The sequence below is a fragment of the Bombina bombina genome, chromosome 4 (genome assembly GCF_027579735.1).
Source record: "Bombina bombina isolate aBomBom1 chromosome 4, aBomBom1.pri, whole genome shotgun sequence".
In the NCBI taxonomy this organism is placed as follows: Eukaryota; Metazoa; Chordata; class Amphibia; order Anura; family Bombinatoridae; genus Bombina; species Bombina bombina.
The window spans coordinates 482,573,463-482,596,644 of record NC_069502.1 but is presented as its reverse complement, the minus strand read 5'-3'; the positions used below and the strand labels follow the sequence as shown (position 1 = coordinate 482,596,644).

Genomic DNA, 23,182 nt, shown 5'->3' with positions numbered 1-23,182 from the left:
AGTACTTGTAGAACTTTTGTAATCTTTACCTCCTCCTAGTGCTCAGGAGTAGAATTCCAGGAGTTATGGTTTGTAGACTAGAAACTACAATGTTTCACATTTAAATTATAGACAAAGCAGACAAAATAAACCAGGTAAATGTATTTTTTTTTATTCAGCATCATGAAACCTTTCTTTATGTAGCATGACATTTTGAGTTTAATGTTCCTTTAAAGGGACATTGAACAGTAAATACATTTTATAAGCATAGTATTGAGGTTATTTTCTGTCTCCTTCTAGTCATGGGTACAGCTATGTTGAAATCTATTTATTTTGCTGCATTCCTGAAGTGATCTGTTTGGACATGTGCAGCAACTCTCCTCCAGATACCTGCAGTGTAACCTAGCTTACATAATGGCAACACCCATGATATATTAATAGATATCCCCTTAGTAAAAGATTTTTAAATCTCATCCAATGGAAAATTATTAACTATTACTTGGAATTATCCTGTTACCTTTTTTGGGTTGTTTTAATGTGTTTAGTAGAGTAATTGTGGTTCATAAATTGTTCACTTATGCTATAGATATGCACTGTTGAAAAGAGACATAGGGTTTATTAAAGTTCCGATAAAGGGTGTATCTGGAATAATCTGTACAAAGACTGTAGTTCTTTTGGATTGATTTCTGTTCAATCTTCACTCTAAAAATTGTAATTTTATATACCTATAAAGTAATACTGTCACGTGTATAGCATATGCTGAGTTATATAATTTTTTTGTGAGATTTCCCAAGGAGATATAAATTGTTTTTATAAATAAAATTGCTGTACTGTGCTAGTTAATGTTTTGTATCCGAGTTCTAAGATTAAGGCGAGCAAGCCAAAACTCGCAAGGCTAGCTACGCCTTGTTTCTGTAAATTGTTTTATTTAGTTTGATTGAAGTTTTGTACTGCACAAGATTTTAATAAAGATAATCGCTTTTAACTCAAAGTCCAGCTATTTGTGACTGTATGTTTCTGAGATGCTAATACAACATTTATATTTTTAGGGTTCTTCTTTTTTCCCCATATAAAAATGTTTACATTTTGTTTTGATAGCACTGACTATTTTTACTGACCTTACAGCTTTGAGAGGATTGTAGATTTGAAGGCCCCAGACACTGGTACAGCTGGACATGTACAAACATCTTACTCTCGGCAGGACACTGCGACATCCAGGAAAGCGTCAGCAGCTAAACAGCATTACTTGAAGCACTCCAGGTATTTACCTGGTAAGTACACTACTAAATCTGTATATGTGCCAATGTTTCTTTTATGGAATTGTATAACTGCTCTTATTTTTTTTTGCACATACAGTTTTATGAAAAGTATGTTGCATTTGTACATCCTAATAAATGTTCTGGTTTGTAAAGCTCTGCACTGGCACTTCTTAAACTTAAAGGGACAGTCTAGGCCAAAATAAACTTTTATGATTCAGATAGAGCATGTAATTTTAAACAATTTTCCAATTTACTTTTATCACCAATTTTGCTTTGTTCTCTTAGTATTCTTAGTTGAAGGCTTAACCTAGGAGGTTCATATGCTAATTTCTTAGACCTTGAAGGCCACCTCTTTCAGATTGCATTTTAACAGTTTTTCACCACTAGAGGGTGTTAGTTCACGTATTTCATATAGATAACACTGTGCTCGTGCACGAGAAGTTATCTGGGAGCAGGCACTGATTGGCTAGACTGCAAGTCTGTCAAAAGAACTGAAAAAAGGGGCAGTTTGCAGAGGCTTAGATACAAGATAATCACAGAGGTTAAAAGTATATTAATATAACTGTGTTGGTTATGCAAAACTGGGGAATGGGTAATAAAGGGATTATCTATCTTTTAAAACAATAACAATTCTGGTGTAGACTGTCCCTTGAAGCCTGCAGCGGTATTGCCAGATCCATTAAAATGCGTAAATGCTTCCCACTGCTTGTTGCCACAGGGGTGATAAACTTGTTATTGCTACATACACGTGCTGTAATCCCTTTAGTTGGCTTCTCATGTGCAAACAAGCAGCTGGGAGTGTGCTGGAGCAGAATCCAGGTGAGAACTTCACAAACCTGTTCACATATTACATGCTAACAGTTGCACAGGAACACCAATGTGGTGTAAAAAGCACTGCTATGTGTGCATACTTAAATAAAAAAAGAAATTAAAAAAAAAGAACATTTTTGGGTGCCATGTCCATTTAAAACAATTTGTGATCAAGTGCCAGTTATAGTTACATTTCTTGTTTTAGCCATACTGTACTTGTAACACAATTTTTCTTTTACTTTCAGGGCCTAGTGTCAAAAACAGTGCTGCACATAATCCAAAGCAAGATGTTCTGAACGCCTCGAACTCCTGGCCAAATGCAAAGCAGCTCATCAAACCTTTAGGCTTTGCAACAAGCACCAGCAGCAGACTTGCAGGTAGGATGTACCAAAAAAATCACTGGTGGAGGGTTTTAAAGGGACATTAAACCCAATTTTTTTCTTTCATGATTTAGAAAGAGCATGCCATTTTTTTTTTTTTTTTTTAGATTTTATTTATAATGTAAGCAGATAAATTAAATACATTCCAAAAATCCAGTCAAGAACATAAATCAAAACAACATAAATATTTGTTATCCTTTCCTATGCAATAATTTCTTGCCTTTTAACTTCCATCTGCTATTTTATCATTTTATATAACCAAAAAGAAATAAAACAAAACAAACAAAAAAAACAAAAAAAAAAAAAACCCTGTACCAAAAAAAGGGAAAAAGAAAATTTCCCTCTCCCTCCTACTCTACCCCTACTACCAGATGTTAAGTTGTACCAGTTCTGAATTTCTAAAGGGGAAGATCATGTGCTCTATTTCATTAGTTGAGTGACTTTTAATGAAAACTGACCATTTCTTAAAGAATATTTTAATATCCTTCTCATTATTTATATTAGTGTTTCTTTGCTCTAGCATGCATTGTTTTTTGATGCAATTTTTGACCTCTAATATTGTGGGAGCCCTATGACTCTTCCAGCATTTAATAATTAGATACCTGGCTGCCAAAATTGAGAGTATTACTAGTTTTTCTTGAGGGTGTTGCTTTTCGCTTTGCTTTATGCAAAAAATGACTTGTGTGAGTGTGAGACCCAGAGGGGAGGCCCTCAATGTGTTACTAAACCAATATTCAAGTTTCTGCCAAAATTGTCCGATTTTCGGGCAGCTCCAAAACATATGTTTTAAATCAGCTGCTTCTAAAGAGCACTTTGGGCATTTGTCAAAGTTGCCATTATGCAATTTATATCCCTTCTGTGGCGTAAAATATGCTCTATGTAGTAACTTTGTATGAGCTTCTCTCCAGGTTGCTGAAAGTGTTACCTGGGATACTTTTCTTATGGATTTTTGGAGAAATTTTGTGTCTATCCTACATGGAGCAATTAGCCTATTCCACTCTGCTGTTAGTTGATCTAGGAAAGAGGCTCCCTTAATGTTGTTTAAGGATATATAGCAGAAAGTTATGGACATGTGACCACTCTTCACCAAAGCCAACCACCCTTCCATCTTACCCATGTTCCAGTTCCAACCTGTCTTTCTAACCAATTCTGAGATAAAATGCCGTAATTGAAGACAGGGGCGGAACTACCGGTGGTGCAGCAGTCGCGGTCGCGACCGGGCCCCCGGAGGTCCCCCTGAAAGGGGGGCCTGCTTCAGAAAAAAAAAATGACATTTTTTTATTTTATTTATTTTTTTAAACTTTTCTGCCTGCATGACTAACAGGCCGTCTTTAACAAATTGCCGATTGCGAAAGGGGCCCCTGTAACTGCTCCTGGCAATTGACAGCATGCCTTCCTTCCCGGCCCTAATCCCGGACCCCATTCCAGTCGTGCGGTGGTGGAGCTGGCTGCTGAGGGGGCGGGCTTATCTGGGAACTATGTGTAGCTATCTTGAAGGAAGTTCCTCCCGCGCGGCAGCGAGTGAGGGAAGCAGAGCAGTACCTCATGTTTCTGGGACAGTGGGAAAGCAGGGGACTCACAGAGCCTATATTAGGTAGGTAATGTTTTATTCAGAATTTGTAGGATTGATAAAGGCAATGATTGTAATTTAATGCTATGAAGATTGCCCATCACTCGATAGCTTTACTGCACACCAGACCCTGCTCAGACTAAATACTTTGCATAATGTTTCTTCATTTTTACAAAAATGAATAACCCGCTTTTACTTTTTTAAAAGCTGGTTATTAATTTTTGTAAAAATGAAGAACCATTATGCAAAGTATTTAAAACAAAAAAAAAAAACACCACAATAAGAAAGTATTCAGGCAATCATAGGCTGGTAATTCCTGACAACTACTGTGAGTCTCCTCTCCATGTGAGAGCTGCCTTCAGTAGTGGGGGAGGTGTCTGTTCCGTCGGAAGAAGCAGCTCCACTTAACAGGGCTGAAGTTGCTCACCCCTAACTGAATGGGGTCAACTGGAGATTGCAGGAGCCTTAGAGATCCGTATCTGAGAGGGCTGGAAATAGTAGGTAGCACTGCAGCTATAATAGAAACTTAAAAACAGCAAGCTGAGTGCAACCTGCCTGTGTGGACTGACGGTTAGTGACAGATCCATGCTTCAGTGAAGTTAGGATAACATCTCCCTGTGTCACTATCATTTTCCCATTTGCCTTACATTTTCTTGTCTTTTCATTTTTATCTGTAAATGTTGTGTTGCTTACTGTGAACTACTTGTGACTGAGTGGTCTCTTATGCCGGCACACATAGCAGACAGTTTTTTTTTATTTGAATATATTGATGCCCTAGTTATTGTTCATACTCTGTTCACCATTCATAATTTCTTATAATTTACTAAGTAAGAGTCCATTTGAGATCTTATCATGTAGGAGTCACTCATATTGTTTAATAAGAATTGAGAGTTTGAGACTATTATTGTTCAATGTAGTATATACTGTCTCTTTAAGACTGCATCTTATTTACTAAGCCAGAGTCCAATTGAAATCTTATCATGTAGAAGTAACTCATATTGTTTTATAAGAATTGAGACTATTATTGTTCAATGTAGTATATACTGTCTCTTTAAGACTGCATCTTATTTACTAAGCCAGTGTCCAATTGAAATCTTATCATGTAGAAGTAACTCATGTTGTTTTATAAGAATTGAGACTATTATTGTTCAATGTAGTATATACTGTCTCTTTAAGACTGCATCTTATTTACTAAGCCAGTGTCCAATTGAAATCTTATCATGTAGAAGTAACTCATGTTGTTTTATAAGAATTGAGACTATTATTGTTCAATGTAGTATATACTGTCTCTTTAAGACTGCATCTTAAACTTAGTAGCAAGCCTATAGTCATTAATAGATTCTTATCAAAGATACTCAGGGATAATAGTGGATCCACCTTTACAGCAATGGTGATTAAGAGATAGAATCCTGCGAGTGGGTTAATGCAGGTTATGTGATATGAATAGTCACAATTTTGTAATGAAGTGTTTAGGCTTGTATTTTGTGTATTTGCCAGAATATAGTTTCTTACTATTTTTGATGGGCTAACTAGCACACACACTGTTTTCTCTTTGCCCCTTCTTTTTTTACTCTCTCCCCTTTTATCTGTGTGTGAGTATGTTTGATGTGGTCACTGTATGAGAGTGTGTGTGTGATATCTGTTTTGTATGGTGTGTGTGTGTGATGTGTGGTTTGTATGGTGTGTGTGTGTGATGTGTGGTTTGTATGGTGAGTGTGTGTGATGTGTGGTTTGTATGGTGAGTGTGTGTGATGTGTGGTTTGTATGGTGTGTGTGTGTGATGTGTGGTTTGTATGGTGAGTGTGTGTGATGTGTGGTTTGTATGGTGTGTGTGTGTGGTTTGTATGGTGTGTGTGTGTGATGTGTGGTTTGTATGGTGAGTGTGTGTGGTGTGTGGTTTGTATGGTGAGTGTGTGTGATGTGTGTTGTGTCTGTGTCTCTGTCTCTCTCTCCCCTCTGTGCGTGTGTGTCTTGCTTTCCCTTCTGTGTATGACTCTCACTCTGTCTCTCACTCTTACACTCTCTCACTCTCTCTAGGTTTATTGTATTAATTTGAGGGAAACTGTTTTTTAAAAAATAAAAAAAAAAAGCTTAAAGGGACAGTCAAGTCCAAAAAACTTTCATGATTTAAATAGGGCATGCAATTTTAAACAACTTCCCAATTTACTTTTATCACCAATTTTGCTTTGTTCTCTTGGTATTCTTAGTTGAAAGCTAAACCTAGGAGGTTCATATGCTAATTTCTTAGACCTTGAAGACTGCCTCTAATCTGAATACATTTTGACCACTAGAGGGCATTAGTTCACATGTTTCATATAGATAACATTGAGCTCATGCACGTAAAGTGACCTAGGAGTGAGCACTGATTGGCTAAACTGCATATCTGTCAAAAGAACTGAAATAAGGGGGCAGTCAGCAGAGGCTTAGATACAAGATAATTACAGAGGTAAAAAGTATTTTTATAACTGTGCTGGTTATGCAAAACTGGGGAATGGGTAATAAAGGGATTATCTTTCTTTTTAAACAACAAAAATTCTGGTGTTGACTGTCCCTTTAAGCAGAGGTGTACAAGATCTGGAGGAGTTTTTCTCAAGCACTTTTAGAGCTTCATCTTATTTTTGAGTGTATAGAAAGTGTATTTTTGTTAATACAAATGTGTAATACACGCATGTATGAAATATCAAATTACCTCCCATTTCTACATGAAATATCAAATTTACACATTTTGCAACACAAAAATCTGAAGTTAAAAAATGGGACCACTTTGAAATTTCATGGAACCACTAGTTCTTGGGCAACTTTTTTCCCTGTTTGTGTGTGTGTGTGTATGTATATATATATATATATATATATATATATATATATATATACATACATATTTTATATATCACACATATTGTGCCAGTAAGTACACTCTCCAGCAGCATATCTTGTGAAATATTAATATTGCAGAAGCCATATGTGTGTGCACATAGGTGACTGTTGGTCCTTATGAATGTCTATGACCCGAGGGGGGGGGCCCTTTATTGATTCTTGCACCGGGGCCCTGGACTTTCTAGTTACGCCTCTGATTGAAGATATGCAAAAAATTCGTTGTTTTCTAGCTTAAACTCATTTTTTAATTCCTCAAACGTTTTTACACACTGTGTATCTTTATTAATGAGTTGCTGACACCTCTTCAGGTCCTTAGTGTGCCATTTATCAAAAATTGCCAGCTCAAGACCCGGAGGAAAATCGGGAATCCCCTTAATAGGCAAGTATTGTGAAACATTACAGTTAATTTTCAAGAGATTCCCGATCCTCCACCATGCTCTAATAGGATTTGAAATCGTTTTAAGCTTTTTAATTTCTGGTGGCAATGTTTTGGGCTCACAGTGTGCCAGACCTATGGGAAGAAATGGGTAACAAATGTTTTCATCTAGTAAGTTGTTGGTCACATAGTTTTTAACATGGAACCAATCTGTCACTGTACGTGCTAGAAAGACTAAGTTATATAACCTAATCTCCGGGAGGGCAAGCCCTCCAAATTCTTTCCCTACTGTAAGCTTAGGTATCGATATTCTGGATCTTTTCCCTTGCCAGATAAAATTTCTGACGGCTGAGTTAAGTAATCTAATATCTTTTTCAAATAAAAGTATTGGAATGTTCTGTATAACATATAAGAGTTTTGGCAGAAGGACCATTTTATATAACGCTATTCTCCCAGATAGTGAGATAGGTAGATTCTGCCACACTTTTAATCTTTCTAATATAGTTAACAAGATTGGTGTCACATTTAATTTATAGAGATCTGATGGATTAACTGGGATATTGATTCCTAAATATTTAAATGAGTCTTTCACCTCTTTAAAGGGACATTCCCATGCTGGATCTTTTTTTTTCCTCTTTAACCATAATATCTCTGATTTAGAAGCATTTATTTTATATCCGGAAAAGGACCCAAACCTATCTATTATACTAAGGAGTTTAGGAATGTTTCTTTGTGTATTTGATAAATAGAGAAGTACATCGTCCGCGTATAATGCAATTTTCGATTCATGATTGGTTATTGTAATCCCTTGGAGAGAATGCCTGACTTTCATTGCCAGTGACTCAATGGCTATATCAAAAAGAAGAGGAGATAGGGGGCAACCCTGCCGCGTACCCCTCCGAATTTCAATTTCTGGTGACAAAGAATTATTAATTATTAATTTTGTAGAGGGGTTTTTATATAAATTTTCTATGAACCGAGGGAAATTATCTGTAAATTTAAATTTTTCAAGGGATGTAAATATATGGTTGAAATAAACCGAATCAAAAGCCTTTTCGGCATCAATTGCGACTATTGCCTGATCTGAGTCACCCCCTATCTCCTCCCCCATTCCTGTCTTCAAGAAAAGATATTCTGTTATTGTTAATACTTCTCTAATTTTGGAGGCAGAATTACGATGCTTAATAAACCCTGCTTGGTCTTTGTGAATAATGTGGTCGAGACAGCTTTGTATTCTATTTGCTAGAATTGAGGCTAAAATTTTATATTCTGTGTTTAAAAGAGCTATAGGCCGATAGGACTCTTTTTGGGTTGGGTCTTTCCCCCCTTTTAGCAATAGTGTTGTGTATGAGGCTGTAAAGCTGGGTGGGATAGTTTTCCCATTGATATAAAAATCATTATACTGATTGCACAGATAAAGGCTTATGTCTGGAGCAAGAATCTTATATAGTTCATTAGGGAGCCCATCTGGGCCTGCCGCTTTATTTAATGACAATTCAGAAATTGTTTTTCTAATTTCCTCCTCTGTGATCGGTTTATTTAACTTAATGTTTAAATCCTCTGGGACTTCCGGGCATTTAAGCTCTTCCCAGAATTCTCTAGACTGCTTTAAATCAGCAGTTCTTGAGGAGTAAAGATCTTTATAGTATTTTGTGATGATCTCTGATATGTGCTCGGGTTTTGTCAACATATGCCCTTCCTGTTGTATTTTATCAATCATTGAGGGCTTTTTTTCCCCCTTTAACCAATCTGGCTAGTAATTTGCCCGATTTATTCCCAAACCGGTAAATTTTTGCCTGAAATTTGAGATCTTTTTGAGTTTCTATAAGCAGTGCTAAATCATCCCTTTCTTTTTTAGCTTTGGTATATTTGGCCCAGTAAAAAGGTGTCTTGTGGATAAGATAGCTGTTATATGAGTTTATGAGAAAATTAGTGGCTTCCTTCTCCCTATTCTTCAATTTTTTAGATAATTTTGCGGCATACGCTGTTATTTCTCCTCTAATAACTGCCTTTGCAGCACCCCAAAATATTTCTGGCCTGTCGATGTAATCTGAATTAAATTGAACGTATTCTGAAAATTTATCATTCAAATGTTTTTTAAATTTAAAATCGTTTGCCAAGTAGTAAGGAAACCTGAATCTCTTTATTACTTTTTTTACATTACTTAATTGTATCTCAAGAGTGATAGGAGCATGATCAGAGATAGCAATTGATGTTATTCCTGCTTTAGTGTTATAGTGACAGAGTCTCTCATCTATTAAGAATAAATCTATTCTAGATAATGTTTTAAATGCTCTAGAGATACAGGTATAATCTCGTTCATCTGGGTTTTGGGCCCGCCAAATATCTTTGACCGATAAGTTTTGGAAAAGTTTCTTAAATATTTTTGTTTCTAGATTATCCTTTTTAGACTTTACTTTTTTATTATTACTTCTCAGTCTATCTAAGGGGGATTGTGGGGACATATTAAAGTCCCCTCCTAAAATCAGATAACCTTCTGACAGAGAAAGTGCCAGAGATTGTATTTGATTCCAAAACTCATGATCAAGTTCATTTGGTGCATATATGTTAAATAATGTATAAATTTGCTTGGCAATCCGAATTTTTAATATTAAAAATCTCCCCTCTGGGTCGCTCCTTACCTGTACTATATCAAAATCTACCCTTTTACCTAGTAATATTGCTACCCCTCTTTTCCTTCTAATACTGGGTGAAGCAACTACCTCTTTTATCCAAGAGCCTCTCAGTTTCGTCATTTCTTCAATATTTAAATGAGTTTCTTGCAGAAACATTATATCTGCTTGGAGCTTACGCATATGAGATATTATGGCTTTTCTCTTTATAGGGGTTGAGATGCCTCCCACGTTCCATGAAATTATTTTTAACTTATCCTGTGTCTTTATCATCTTAGGCTGAATAGTTTAATTAATTTTGAAACAGCGCATAGAGGAAGAGGAAGGAAGAGTGAGGGAGAGGGAAAGGAAGGAAAAAAAAAAAAAGCAAAACAAAAAAAAAACCCCACAATGCCCCCCTAATTTCTTCAATTGAATGGGTGAGGGGGGGGACTAACCCCTCCTCTATCTCCCTAGCTGGGAGGGAACTCCGTTTTACTACTATATACATATTATTATTTTGCAACACCTGTCATAACAACAGAATAATGAAAAACACAAAAATATATTGTTCTTTTCTTAGAGCATCTTATAATCACAGCCTTTAACCTGGAGATTCTAACTCTGTAAAAAAATTCTCGGCATCTTTTGCACTATCAAAAAAATGAATATTATCTCCCATACTAACCTTGTAACCTTTCTGAATAAGTTTTGTACAGATGGGTGCTAATTCTCTTCTCTTTGTGGAAGTTTCCACTGAAAAATCCTGAAACAAAAATATCTTGGCTCCTTCTATACTAATAGGTTGCTTCTTCCTGTAATTTTGCAATATTTTAATTTTGTCTAAGTAGTTCAAAAAGCGTACTATAACTGGTCTAGGTCTGCTGGTTTTATTATTATCTGCCGGTGGGGGACCCATTCTGTGAGCCCTTTCAATTATTACCTGCGTATCTGGTATTTCTAAAAGCTGACTTAAAGTTCCTGTTACAAATTGAGATAAGTTTTTATATTTTTTCCCTTCGGGTAAGCCTATAATCCTAATATTGTTCCTTCGGGCCCTATTTTCTAGGTCTTCAAGTTTTAACTGCATTTTTTGGATTTTTATAGCTGCATCTTCTAACTTAGAGTCTTGTACTACTGTGAGATCCTCTACATCTGATATTCTTTGTTCTATCTCTTGTAACCTGTTCGAGAACTGTCTGATTTCCTGTGATAATAAAACTATGTCTTGCTTTATTTCAGTTTTTAAGGTTTCAAATTTTGGGGTCAAGGCTTCTGATATATTTGTAACTAAATCTTGTATGTTGAATGAATCCTTTGTTACATTTTGATTTGTTACATTATGAACATCTGCCATAGAGTCCGGGACTCCCTTTGTTTTCTTATCTCTTCTACCTGCCATGTTTGGGGAAAGATTCTTGGAAGAGGTGTTAAGAAACTTATCCATGTGATTCGTGCACGTGAGGAAAAAGAAATTATTTAATTGTGGGGAGCTACCCTGAGTGGTAGATAGTGAATTAAAGTTATGAGCGTGATTCTGTGTGTTTGAGGATAGTTGGGAGATTGGTGAGATTAATGTGTGAAGCCAAAACTAGTTAATTTATTATGTGACTATTCGTGCTTATGTGTACTGGGTGAGAGGAGGGAGTGAAAAAGGGTGAAGGGAACATTAAAAAAAATATAAAAAGTTCCCCCTTATATGAAGAAAAATCATGTACAGCTAGAGATTATGTAACAGATTTTAACACTTTAACAGTGAGTCTCAACTCCTGTGGCAGAAATACCCTTTTTTGACTCCTGGTGTCTCAAATCCCCTAGTTTATTACTCAGGAAAAAGCGTTAGCAGCGAGGCTTACTACTTGTAAAGTATGTTATTCCCTTTTTACTTTTCTCTTCCTATTTGGTAGCTTAGTTACCAATATCTATTTGAAAAAATTAGGTTGAATGGCCCTTTATAAGAAATAACATTATTTCTGATATTACCTTTGAAACCTATTATTCAAATCCTGTATAAAAATTAGTATCTTATTCTAGCCCTAGCAAATGAAATGGGGTTAGCAATGCAAAAAGATATTTTTTGTATGAAATAGTAATCAGCAGGTATATCTTTTGGCCTCCATTATTACATACCATCTCTTAATAGATACAGTCCATCAACAATATTTTGAACCATTTATCAAGACTCAGAACATGCAAAAACAATTCACAGAATCTGATTCACTTTAAATTCAGGCCCATATAACTTTTACATATAATACCAGGAATAAGCAAAAATCAGGACAGCACCAAGGATCAGTTCTTTTCCCTTGTTACAATTCAGTTCCAATTTATCTGATTTTATATTCAAATCTTTATGCTATTAATGTGCCTGGGTTGTTATTTCCAAATTCCACTTTTTAAAACATGTATTTTATATTAATACCAGGAAGTGCATGTGGTTACTGTTCATTGTAGCTATTTTTCGCAACTTTGTGTTTCGTTTTCCCCTTAAGTCAATTCTTTTATTCTCTCCTGCTTCCGTTCTTTTCACTTGTAATTATTTTAACTTTTAGGGTAAAACTGTTATTCCTTCTTTCTCTTCTCTTTACCTCCTAGATTGTATTCCCACGTCGCTTTCTCCTTTTCCCCTTTTCCCTTCCCTTTCCTTTCCTTCTGTTTATGCACACAAATTGTAGCGAGGCATTTTACACCTGAAAGGGGAATTTTTGACGTGCAGTTCTTAAGGCTCTTTTCCTTTTTTCTTCCCCTCCTTCTCCTTATGTTCTGGCTATATCTCTTTACCTTTGTCCCCTACTCCTGCACAAAACATTCCCTCTTCAGCAAAGTTCCAGTATATGACACCAACTTCAAATTGTGTACTCACCCTCCGGCCGGCGCTCTATCCTTTTATATATCGGCCTTTTTTCAATTTAGTGGTAGGCGGCAGATTTCCGGTGTAACGTTGACCGTTAAACAACAATCTCCTTACCCCGACTCCTCCCTCGCAACACCGGTGGGGGAGGAGGGAGCTCCGGCAGATTCTTCGTGCTAGATTCTCCACCGGGACACGTGCACTCAACCCCGGCAGCTACTCTCTTGCTGCGGATCTCAGCATCGGCACTGCCATCCGGTCCCACTCAGACTCTCGACTCGTCCTACTCACCAGGTCTCCCTCTCCCACGCAGCACCGGTGGGGGAGAAGGGAGCCCGTTGGATATCCTGTGTTGAAGTCTAAAGCGGCAGCAGATATGTTTCAAATTCTGTGATTGCCTCTTTGTGAAAATGCCGGACAGGTAAGCCGTAACCCCGACCCTCTCGGAGCTCTGGCCCAGTTGGAAACAAAGTCACCCTCTCCCTCGCAACTTCGGCGGGGGAGAGGGGGGAGGCAATCCTCAATCTCTCTCTGTTTTGCAGGGTACTTTTAGACGAGTTTTAACTCGGGCCACAGTAGCCACTTTCAGCAACCACGGCAGTCAGTCCTTGGTTTTTGCGCCGGGGGGGAAGATCGCTCAATCAGCAACTCAGCAGGAGAGGACAAGGCATTGAGAACAACTCATTAAATATTACTCAAAGCTTCAAGTCGTGCAGATGGTTACGTTGAAGAAGGTGTTAGATGCTGCACCTTTAATTTTACTTTTCTCAAGCTTTACCAAGTGTGGTTTACTCTATTTTCGGTCCCCTTCAAGCTAGGGGTTTGCAGTATCAGTGGGTTGTAGTTTCCACTATGTGTTCCGGCAGCATGTGTCCTTTGCTGACCCGGTAGCAGCCCCTTTCCTCGGGGCTTGGCGCGTGAAGAATACCGCCAGGTGCATTAGGGCTGGAGCTCGAGCGCTCAGCCACCTGTGCTAAGCTCCTCCTCCGGAACACCTCTTAGAGCCAAGAGCATACCATTTTAAACAACTTTCTAATATACTTCTCAAGAGCATGCCATTTTAAACAACTTTCTAATTTACTTCTATTACCTAATTTGCTTCATTCTCTTGATAACCTTTGCTGAAAAGCATATCTAGATAGACTCAGAAGCTGCTGATTGGTGGCTGCACATAGATGCCTCGTGTGATTGGCTCAAAATGTTGGGCTTAATGTCCCTTTAAATACTTGGAGAGGAAGGCAGGCATAATGGAGGACGTGTGATATGTGAGCTCCGGGTGCAGTGAATAAGAAAAGTGGAGAAAAGGTTATCATAAGCTCCCAGAGGGTCACTAAAACACCACCGGAGTGTTTATACATCAATCCTCTGTGTTTTATGACCACTCAGTTTGCTCAGTGTAAAAGCTGACATGCAGTCTTTGACGTCTTGCAAGCTGAGGAGTAAAAAGAGCCAAAATGCCGGTCTCCTAAAAATCAGATAAGATGGACAGAAAACGGAGGATAAAACTGCAAGGAAGCTGCCACATCAAAGGGTAAGGAGTTCAGAGGGGAATATGGCAAGCAATTAATCTACAGGGTGATTGAGGAAGAAAGACAATTTTAAGACGCCATAGCAGGGAATCAGCCATGTGGGAGGCAACATGTTAATAAAGTGATTATAAGCAGCAAGAGAGACTTGAGTAGCAACATGCCTACTATTTAATAAAGACTTTTAATCCTACATGATGTTAATGAATCGGGCTGCAGAGGAAATGTGAAAGCTGGATCACAAAATAACACATAAAAAGAATTAGCATTGTATGGTGATATAACACAGATTGTACCTATCTATAGTACACAGCATATCACCAAAACTACTCAGAAACTTTGGATGGAAGGAAAATAACATTGACACAGAACATTCACCCTATATAAATCACTCCCTGCAATTTATTTTTCTCCTGTAAACCACTCCGGTTTAGTGCTATTAAAACGCTAGTGCTGCAGCAGACTTTCTCCCACTTCAGGACATAAACAGAGGTCTTGCTATCCTTTGTTCAACAGCTAGATTATTTCAAGTGTTCCTCCATTTTATTATATGAGCTATATCATGTCAGTCAGAAGACAAAGTAAACTAAATGCTACAAATAAACCTGCAGCAGCCAATATATTTTTTAAACCTCAGAAAGGAGAAAAGGCTCATGATAAAGAAATTGTTGTAACTGGGGAAGAAATGGAAGAAGTTACAGAACCAACATCCCCAGAGGGTAATAATACACCCATTACCAGAAGTGACATAAGGAACCTTGTCTCCAAACAAGACATATCCACAATATTTGACAAAATGTGGGAAAAGCTGGACACCCTCCAGAACACTGTTACAAACAGTCTCACTGAAATCAAATGGGATATCTCGGAACTGGGATCCAGGTTAGAATCCTTGGAAGAAAAAGAAGAAACACTGGAAGAAGACATTACAACCATAACTCAGCAAATGGCTGATCAACAACAGGAATTGGCAGACATTAACGACAAACTGGAAGACCTGGAAAATAGGAGCAGGAGGTGTAATATACGTCTAAAGGGTATCCCTGAAACTATAGTTACAACAGAATTAAGCAATTATCTTCTACAACTATTCCAGGCTATCACAAGCTCTGCTGAGGATGGAAAATTCCAAATGGAAAGGGCACATAGAGCTCTAAGAGCAAAACCAAAGGACACAGAACCACCAAGGGACGTCATGATTAAACTATTACGCTTCCAAGAAAAAGAAGAAATCATGACTGCAGCTAGAAAAAATCCAACCTTTAAATTTCAGGGCTCAGTCATACAATTTTACCAGGACCTTTGTATCAAAACACTGCAGAAGCTTTCTGCTCTCCGTCCGCTGACACAACTACTGCGAAAAAATCAGATATTATACAGATGGGGATTCCCTTTCGCACTTCACATACACCATGAGGGCAGAACAATCACTATCAAAGAGAAACAAGACATACCAGGTCTCTGCCAACTGCTTAAGATGGATTGTCCAGAGATTCCAGATAACTCTCAACACAATACCAAAAGACCCACACAGCCATTAAGAGGAACAGCTCAAAATGAACGTTGGACAAAGGTCTCTAAAAGGAAACAAAGGCCCTGAAGGATTAAAGAGACTGAGAGAACTGACTGATGTTCTTTAACAAGTATAATCTTTCTTTGCCTTACTCCGTGTTGAGGAGTTATTGTCACGGCTCATGTTGTGGTTAAAGACTTGAATATCAATCTCCTAGTAGTAAATAATGGCACGAGTATAAAGTATATTTATTTATGTCCGTAAAAAGAACATTAAGTAAATTATAAAGAACTGGAGATTGATAAGATATGACTAAATGGCACCATCCATGCCATTAGTTATTAGTATATGCTCCCTCTAGGAATAAAAGATCCACTTTCTCTTGTTAAGTGTATTCAGTCCACGGATCATCCATTACTTATGGGATATATTCCCTTCCCAACAGGAAGTTGCAAGAGGATCACCCAAAGCAGAGCTGCTATATAGCTCCTCCCCTCACATGTCATATCCAGTCATTCTCTTGCAACTAACATAGTAGGAAGGTGAACGTGGAAAAGAGTTCTCTATTACCACTCACAAGAGTTCCCTTTCTGGGGACTCTTATAGATTCTATAGAGATGAAGATTTACCTGACGGAGTCCAGGTTATCAAAGCTTCTGAATGCTTGCCGTGTCCTTCATTCCATTCCACGCCCGTCAGTAGCTCAGTGCATGGAAGTAATCGGCTTAATGGTAGCGGCAATGGACATAGTACCATTTGCGCGCCTGCATCTCAGACCTCTGCAATTATGCATGCTAAGTCAGTGGAATGGGGATTACTCAGATTTGTCCCCTCTACTAAATCTGGATCAAGAGACCAGAGATTCTCTTCTCTGGTGGCTTTCTCGGGTCCATCTGTCCAAGGGGATGACCTTTCACAGGCCAGATTGGACAATTGTAACAACAGATGCCAGCCTTCTAGATTGGGGCGCAGTCTGGAACTCCCTGAAGGCTCAGGGATTATGGACTCAGGAGGAGAAACTCCTCCCAATAAATATTCTGGAGTTGAGAGCAATATTCATTGCTCTTCTAGCTTGGCCTCAGTTAGCAACACTGAGGTTCATCAGATTTCAGTCGGACAACATCACGACTGTGGCCTACATCAACCATCAAGGGGGAACCAGGAGTTCCCTAGCGATGTTGGAGGTCTCAAAGATAATTCGCTGGGCAGAGTCTCACTCTTGCCACCTGTCAGCGATCTACATCCCAGGCGTGGAGAACTGGGAGGCGGACTTTCTAAGTCGCCAGACTTTTCATCCGGGGGAGTGGGAACTTCATCCGGAGGTCTTCGCTCAACTGATTCATCGTTGGGGCAAACCAGAACTGGATCTCATGGCGTCTCGCCAGAACGCCAAGCTTCCTTGTTATGGGTCCAGGGACCCGGGAGCGGCGCTGATAGATGCTCTGGCAGCCCCTTGGGTTTTCAAAATGGCTTATGTGTTTCCACCATTTCCGCTGCTACCTCGACTGATTGCCAAGATCAAACAGGAGAGAGCATCAGTGATTCTGATAGCGCCTGCGTGGCCACGCAGGACCTGGTATGCAGACCTAGTGGACATGTCGTCCTGTCCACCATGGTCTCTGCCTCTGAGGCAGGACCTTCTAATACAAGGTCCTTTCAACCATCCAAATCTAATTTCTCTGAGGCTGACTGCATGAAGATTGAACGCTTGATCCTATCAAAGCGTGGCTTCTCTGAGTCAGTTATTGATACTTTAATACAGGCACGGAAGCCTGTTACCAGAAAAATTTACCATAAGATATGGCGTAAATATTTATATTGGTGCGAATCCAAGAGTTACTCATGGAGTAAGGTTAGGATTCCTAGGATATTGTCCTTTCTACAAGAGGGTTTAGAAAAGGGCTTATCTGCTAGTTCGTTAAAGGGACAGATTTCTGCTCTGTCTATTCTCTTACACAAACATCTGGTAGAAGTTCCAGACGTCCAGGCTTTTTGTCAGGCTTTGGCTAGGATTAAGCCTGCGTTTAAGACTGTTGCTCCTCCGTGGAGCTTAAACTTGGTTCTTAAAGTTCTTCAAGGGGTTCCATTTGAACCCCTTCATTCCATTGATATTAAGCTTTTATCTTGGAAAGTTCTGTTTTTGATGGCTATTTCCTCGGCTCGAAGAGTCTCTGAATTATCTGCCTTACATTGTGATTCTCCTTATCTGATTTTCCATTCAGACAAGGTAGTTCTGCGTACTAAACCTGATTGTTGTTCCATCATTATGTCCTAATCCTTCTTCAAAGAAGGAACGATTTTTGCATAATCTGGACGTAGTCCGTGCCCTGAAGTTCTATTTACAGGCAACTAAAGATTTTCGTCAAACTTCTTCCCTGTTTGTCGTGTACTCTGGACAGAGGAGAGGTCAAAAAGCTTCGGCAACCTCTCTCTCCTTTTGGCTTCGCAGCATAATACGTTTAGCCTATGAGACTGCTGGACAGCAGCCCTCTGAAAGAATTACAGCTCATTCCACTAGAGCTGTGGCTTCCACCTGGGCCTTTAAGAATGAGGCCTCTGTTGAACAGATTTGCAAGGCTGCAACTTGGTCTTCGCTTCACACTTTTTCAAAATTTTACAAATTTGACACTTTTGCTTCTTCGGAGGCTGTTTTTGGGAGAAAGGTTCTACAGGCAGTGGTTCCTTCCGTTTAAGTTCCTGCCTTGTCCCTCCCATCATCCGTGTACTTTAGCTTTGGTATTGGTATCCCATAAGTAATGGATGATCCGTGTACTGAATACACTTAACAAGAGAAAACATAATTTATGCTTACCTGATAAATTTATTTCTCTTGTAGTGTATTCAGTCCACGGCCCGCCCTGTCTTTTTTAAGGCAGATCTAAATTTTAATTAAAACTCCAGTCACCACTGCTCCCTATGGTTTCTCCTTTCTTGTCTTGTTTCGGTCGAATGACTGGATATGACATGTGAGGAGAGGAGCTATATAGCAGCTCTGCTTTGGGTGATCCTCTTGCAACTTCCTGTTGGGAAGGGAATATATCCCATAAGTAATGGATGATCCGTGGACTGAATACACTACAAGAGAAATAAATTTATCAGGTAAGCATAAATTATGTTTTTTCAATTCATTATTATATAAGATACATTATGTAATATTTAGCTGCACACCCACTTAGATAGATTTGATGTTGCAGACAAACAAGAATAACTTGAAGGATTACAGATTGTTTAATAGTTTGTTGTTGTTTAATGTTGAGCTATGTTTTTTATGTTTTTGTTGTTTTTTTGTTTCAAGTATCGTCGAGCAGTGGTCAGGAAAGTTTCTCCATAACAGGATAGACACTAAGAGAGCAGTTGTTAGTCAGAAAATGGAGGCATTGATGTTCAGGTATGAGGAGGGGAGAGGGAAAATGCACAATTATGGATTCTAGATGGAAGATAATCTCCCATAATGTAAGAGGTTTGTTAAAAGGAAAACTGCACTTACCCAATATAACAATATGAAGGCTAAAATCATTTTCCTACAGGAGACACATTTTACACACCATCAAATCCCTAAATATTGGGACAAACAATACTCGCAACACTTTCACTTTACAACCGATAAAAAGAAAAGAGGAGTATCAATACTTATTCATAATTCCATTCAATTTATAAAAGAAGAGGTGATAAGGAAGGCAGATATCTCATAGTGAGGGGGACTGTGCAAGACAAACAAGTCACACTCTGTAACATATATGCACCTAATGAGCAACAACAAACATTTTTTGATAATCTTTCGCATTTACTGACCCAATGGTCTCAAACCTTGATAATATTGGCTGGGGATTTTAATGTAAACTTAAAGATTTTAAGGGATACTAATACATCTAAACTTACAAATAAACAATTAAGACTTAACTCTATTACCAAATCCATTAGGGGATCTTTAGAGAATCATAATATATATGACACTTGGACAACATTATATGGACAAACAAATGACCACACATACTACTCACCTGCACATAAAACTATATACCAAACTCGACTATATATTTATTAGCCAAATTCTATTACCAAACCTAATCTCTTCATCCATTCACGCCTCAGTATGGTCAGACCATTCCATAATACAGATACAACTAAAAGGTCTTATTAATGTAGAAAGACAAAGATCCTGGACATACGACCCTACAATACTAAAGCAACCAGGTATACAAACTAAAATATTAAAGAGTCTGGAAGAGTACTGGAAATTAAACGTAGACCCTGCAATCAACCCAGTAACCATATGGGCTGCACATAAGCCATATATTAGAGGGTTACTTATAAAGGAAAAAGCTTTATATATAAAACAGAGTAGGGTTGTGGTAGCTACCTTGCAACAAGAGATTGATCTCTTGGAAAAGGCACATCAAAATACACTATCCCAACTATCACTAGACACATTGACAAATAAAAGAAAAGAACTGGCTAAAATTTTATCTGATAATTCAGTGAGGTCCATTAATAAATTAAAAACTTACTATTTCCTATATGCAAACAAGCCAGATAGATACCTGGCCCATAAGCTAAGAGAGAGAACAAAATCTTTCACAATAGCACAAATTCAAAAACCAGATGGTACTATGACATCTCATCCGCAAGAAATTACAGAATGTTTTGCCAAATACTATGAATCTCTGTATGATGGGAAGAAGGTGGGTCAATCCCCTCAGATAGAGACCCTAAGAAATAAACTACTAATGTTAGCGAATCTGCCAAAATTAGACAAAGCGGACGCAGAGGCACTGGATGCAGAGATTTCTGCTACTGAGGTGTGTGCAGCTATTAAAGATCTTAAAATAGGAAAGGCAGCAGGTCCCGATGGATTTTCAGGAGACTACTACAAGCTATTTAGAACTAATTTGACTTCCCACCTACATAAATTTTGTAAAGATGTCATGTCAGGCACGCCGGTTCCCTCTGAACTTTTACAGGCCAAGATAGTAGTAATCCCTAAGCCAGGGAAAACCCCCAAAATAGTACAAAATTATAGGCCAATTTCCTTAATTAACCAAGATCTCAATATTCTCACCAAAATCCTAGCAAACAGGCTTAAACAATACTTACCTTCATTGATCCACCCTGATCAGGTAGGGTTTATTAAAGATAGGGAGGCCCCTGATAATGTAAGACGCATAGTGACGCTGATAGAATATCTGAAGGGAACAGAAAAGCCTTCTCTGCTCCTTTCTCTGGATGCGGAGAAGGCGTTTGACAGAGTAGATTGGCAATATATGATGGCAGTTCTCGAATATATGGGATTCGGTAGTAAATTTAGGGGGGCAATCAAAAATATATACACAAATCCAGTAGCAACAATAAGGGCAGCGGGATATCAGTCTCGACCTATCAATATATTGAATGGAACTCGTCAGGGATGTCTATTATCTCCACTTTTATTTGCGTTGTGCATAGAACCTTTGGCGTCTTGTATTCGTAACTCTAAGGATATCCATGGGGTTAAATTAAATAAAGGGGAACAAACACTAACTTTATTTGCAGACGATATCTTGCTTACAATTACAAAACCAATGCTTTCCCTCCCTAATTTGTACCAATTATTAGAAGATTTTTCCAAAGTTTCGGGTTACAAAATAAATTCGGATAAATGTGAAGCACTCCCTCTATCATTACCAACACACACACAAAAGTTGATAGAAGCGAACTTTGATTTTAAATGGGTTAATCATTCCCTAAAATATCTAGGAATACAAATCACAGACACCATAGAAACATTGTATAAAGCAAACTACATCCCAATTTACAAAACTATAAGAAGAGATATATTGAAATGGAAGAAAGGGAACTTTTCTTGGTATGGCAGATTATCGGCCATTAAAATGAATGTCCTTCCAAGACTGTTATATCTATTTAGAGCTTTACCTATTAAAATCCCAATAAAAGAGCTTGAAGAACTACAATCTGAAATTATTAAATTTATAAGAGGACATAAAACAGCTAGAATAGCTGCTCATATTTTAAAACAACACAAGCTATTGGGAGGTGTAGGAGTCCCTAATCTTAGAGATTATTATCATGCTGCCAGACTGGCACAAAATGCTCTTTTATGTAAAGATTGCCAGGGGATGACATGGCCATGTATTGAAGCAGATATTGGAAGACTAAGCACTCCGGGAGATATATTATGGAAACCCTCAGATCCAAAAGACCAGAGGATAATTAAACTAAAAATTACAGAAGATTCTAAGCTTATGTGGAGGTCACTAACACATACAATGAAATTACTCTCGCCACACACTGTTATAATACCTCTAAGTACACTACTCCCAAAAGAATTTCAAAAACAAATAGATAAGTGGGGAAATAAAGGCCTCTATAGGGTAGCTGATTTCCTAGACAATGGGAAGTTGTTGACATTTACACAATTAAGAGATAAAATACACCCAAATACATTGCACTGGTTTTTATATCTCCAAATTTCCCATGCTATAAATACATATAGACTAGGCAGCATCCCAGCCTGCCCAAAAACTGCTCTGGAACAAATGATAATGACACCCGGTAGAAATAAAAAAATGATTACACGCTTATACTTAGCCATTCAAGAAGCAAATAGTTCAGCAAAGTTGGTAATTTATGACAAATGGGAACAAGATTTAGCTATAAGCTATGATAGAGAATATTGGAGCCAGATTTTCTCCTCAATGAGGAGAAGCTTAATAGGGGCAGACCTTATCGAAAACTCAATAAAAACCTCATATAGATGGTACCTTACACCACTGAAATGCTCACATTACACCACACAGGGTAGTAGATTATGTTATCGGGGATGTATAGGGATAGGGACCTATTTTCACATGTGGTGGGAGTGTCCAAAGATACAACCTACATGGGACAAGCTTTCTCAAATATTTAAGGTGATTCTAGACGACTCCTTTACATTATCAGCCTCACAGGCCTTACTACATATCCCCCAGGAGTCGCTGAACTCAATTACTAATAGATGGGTTAATATTATATGTACAGCAACCAGAATATGTATAGCTAGAAAATGGAAAGTGGGGGCTCCAGAATGGGGTGAGGTAATGATCAAAATTGAAGATGTTTATAATATGCTAGAATCAGCTGCATGGATACAAGGGACATCTGAGAGATTCCAAAACATGTGGATACACTGGATTTTAAATAAACAGAAATATGTAGGTACATACAGGTCAACACTAAGTAACCAATAAGGCTTTTTTTAGGGCAATTAAATTGGAGAGAATAGGAACTTTCTTAAATATAGATATAGCGGTCTAAAGAAATCTACAACATTGTCATTGCTCGACGGGAAAAGTTTAAAGTTAAAGGTTTTTCTTTGTATACAGTTATGAAGTTTAGGTTTAGGGAAATGGGATAATAGGGAGGAGGGAGTGGAGAGGGAGTTAGGGAAGGCAGAGGG

At 38.2% G+C, this 23,182-nt stretch overlaps 1 protein-coding gene across 1 annotated transcript in view; it reads left to right on the top strand.

Moving 5' to 3' along the window:
* CILK1 (ciliogenesis associated kinase 1) overlaps positions 1 to 23,182 on the top strand; it is a 249,510-nt gene that overhangs the window by 173,346 nt on the left and 52,982 nt on the right. Inside the window, exons 11-12 of the mRNA XM_053710380.1 lie at positions 1,105 to 1,250; positions 2,294 to 2,425. Of these exons, the coding sequence (XP_053566355.1) occupies positions 1,105 to 1,250; positions 2,294 to 2,425 (278 nt within the window). The remainder of the gene's footprint in view (positions 1 to 1,104; positions 1,251 to 2,293; positions 2,426 to 23,182) is intronic.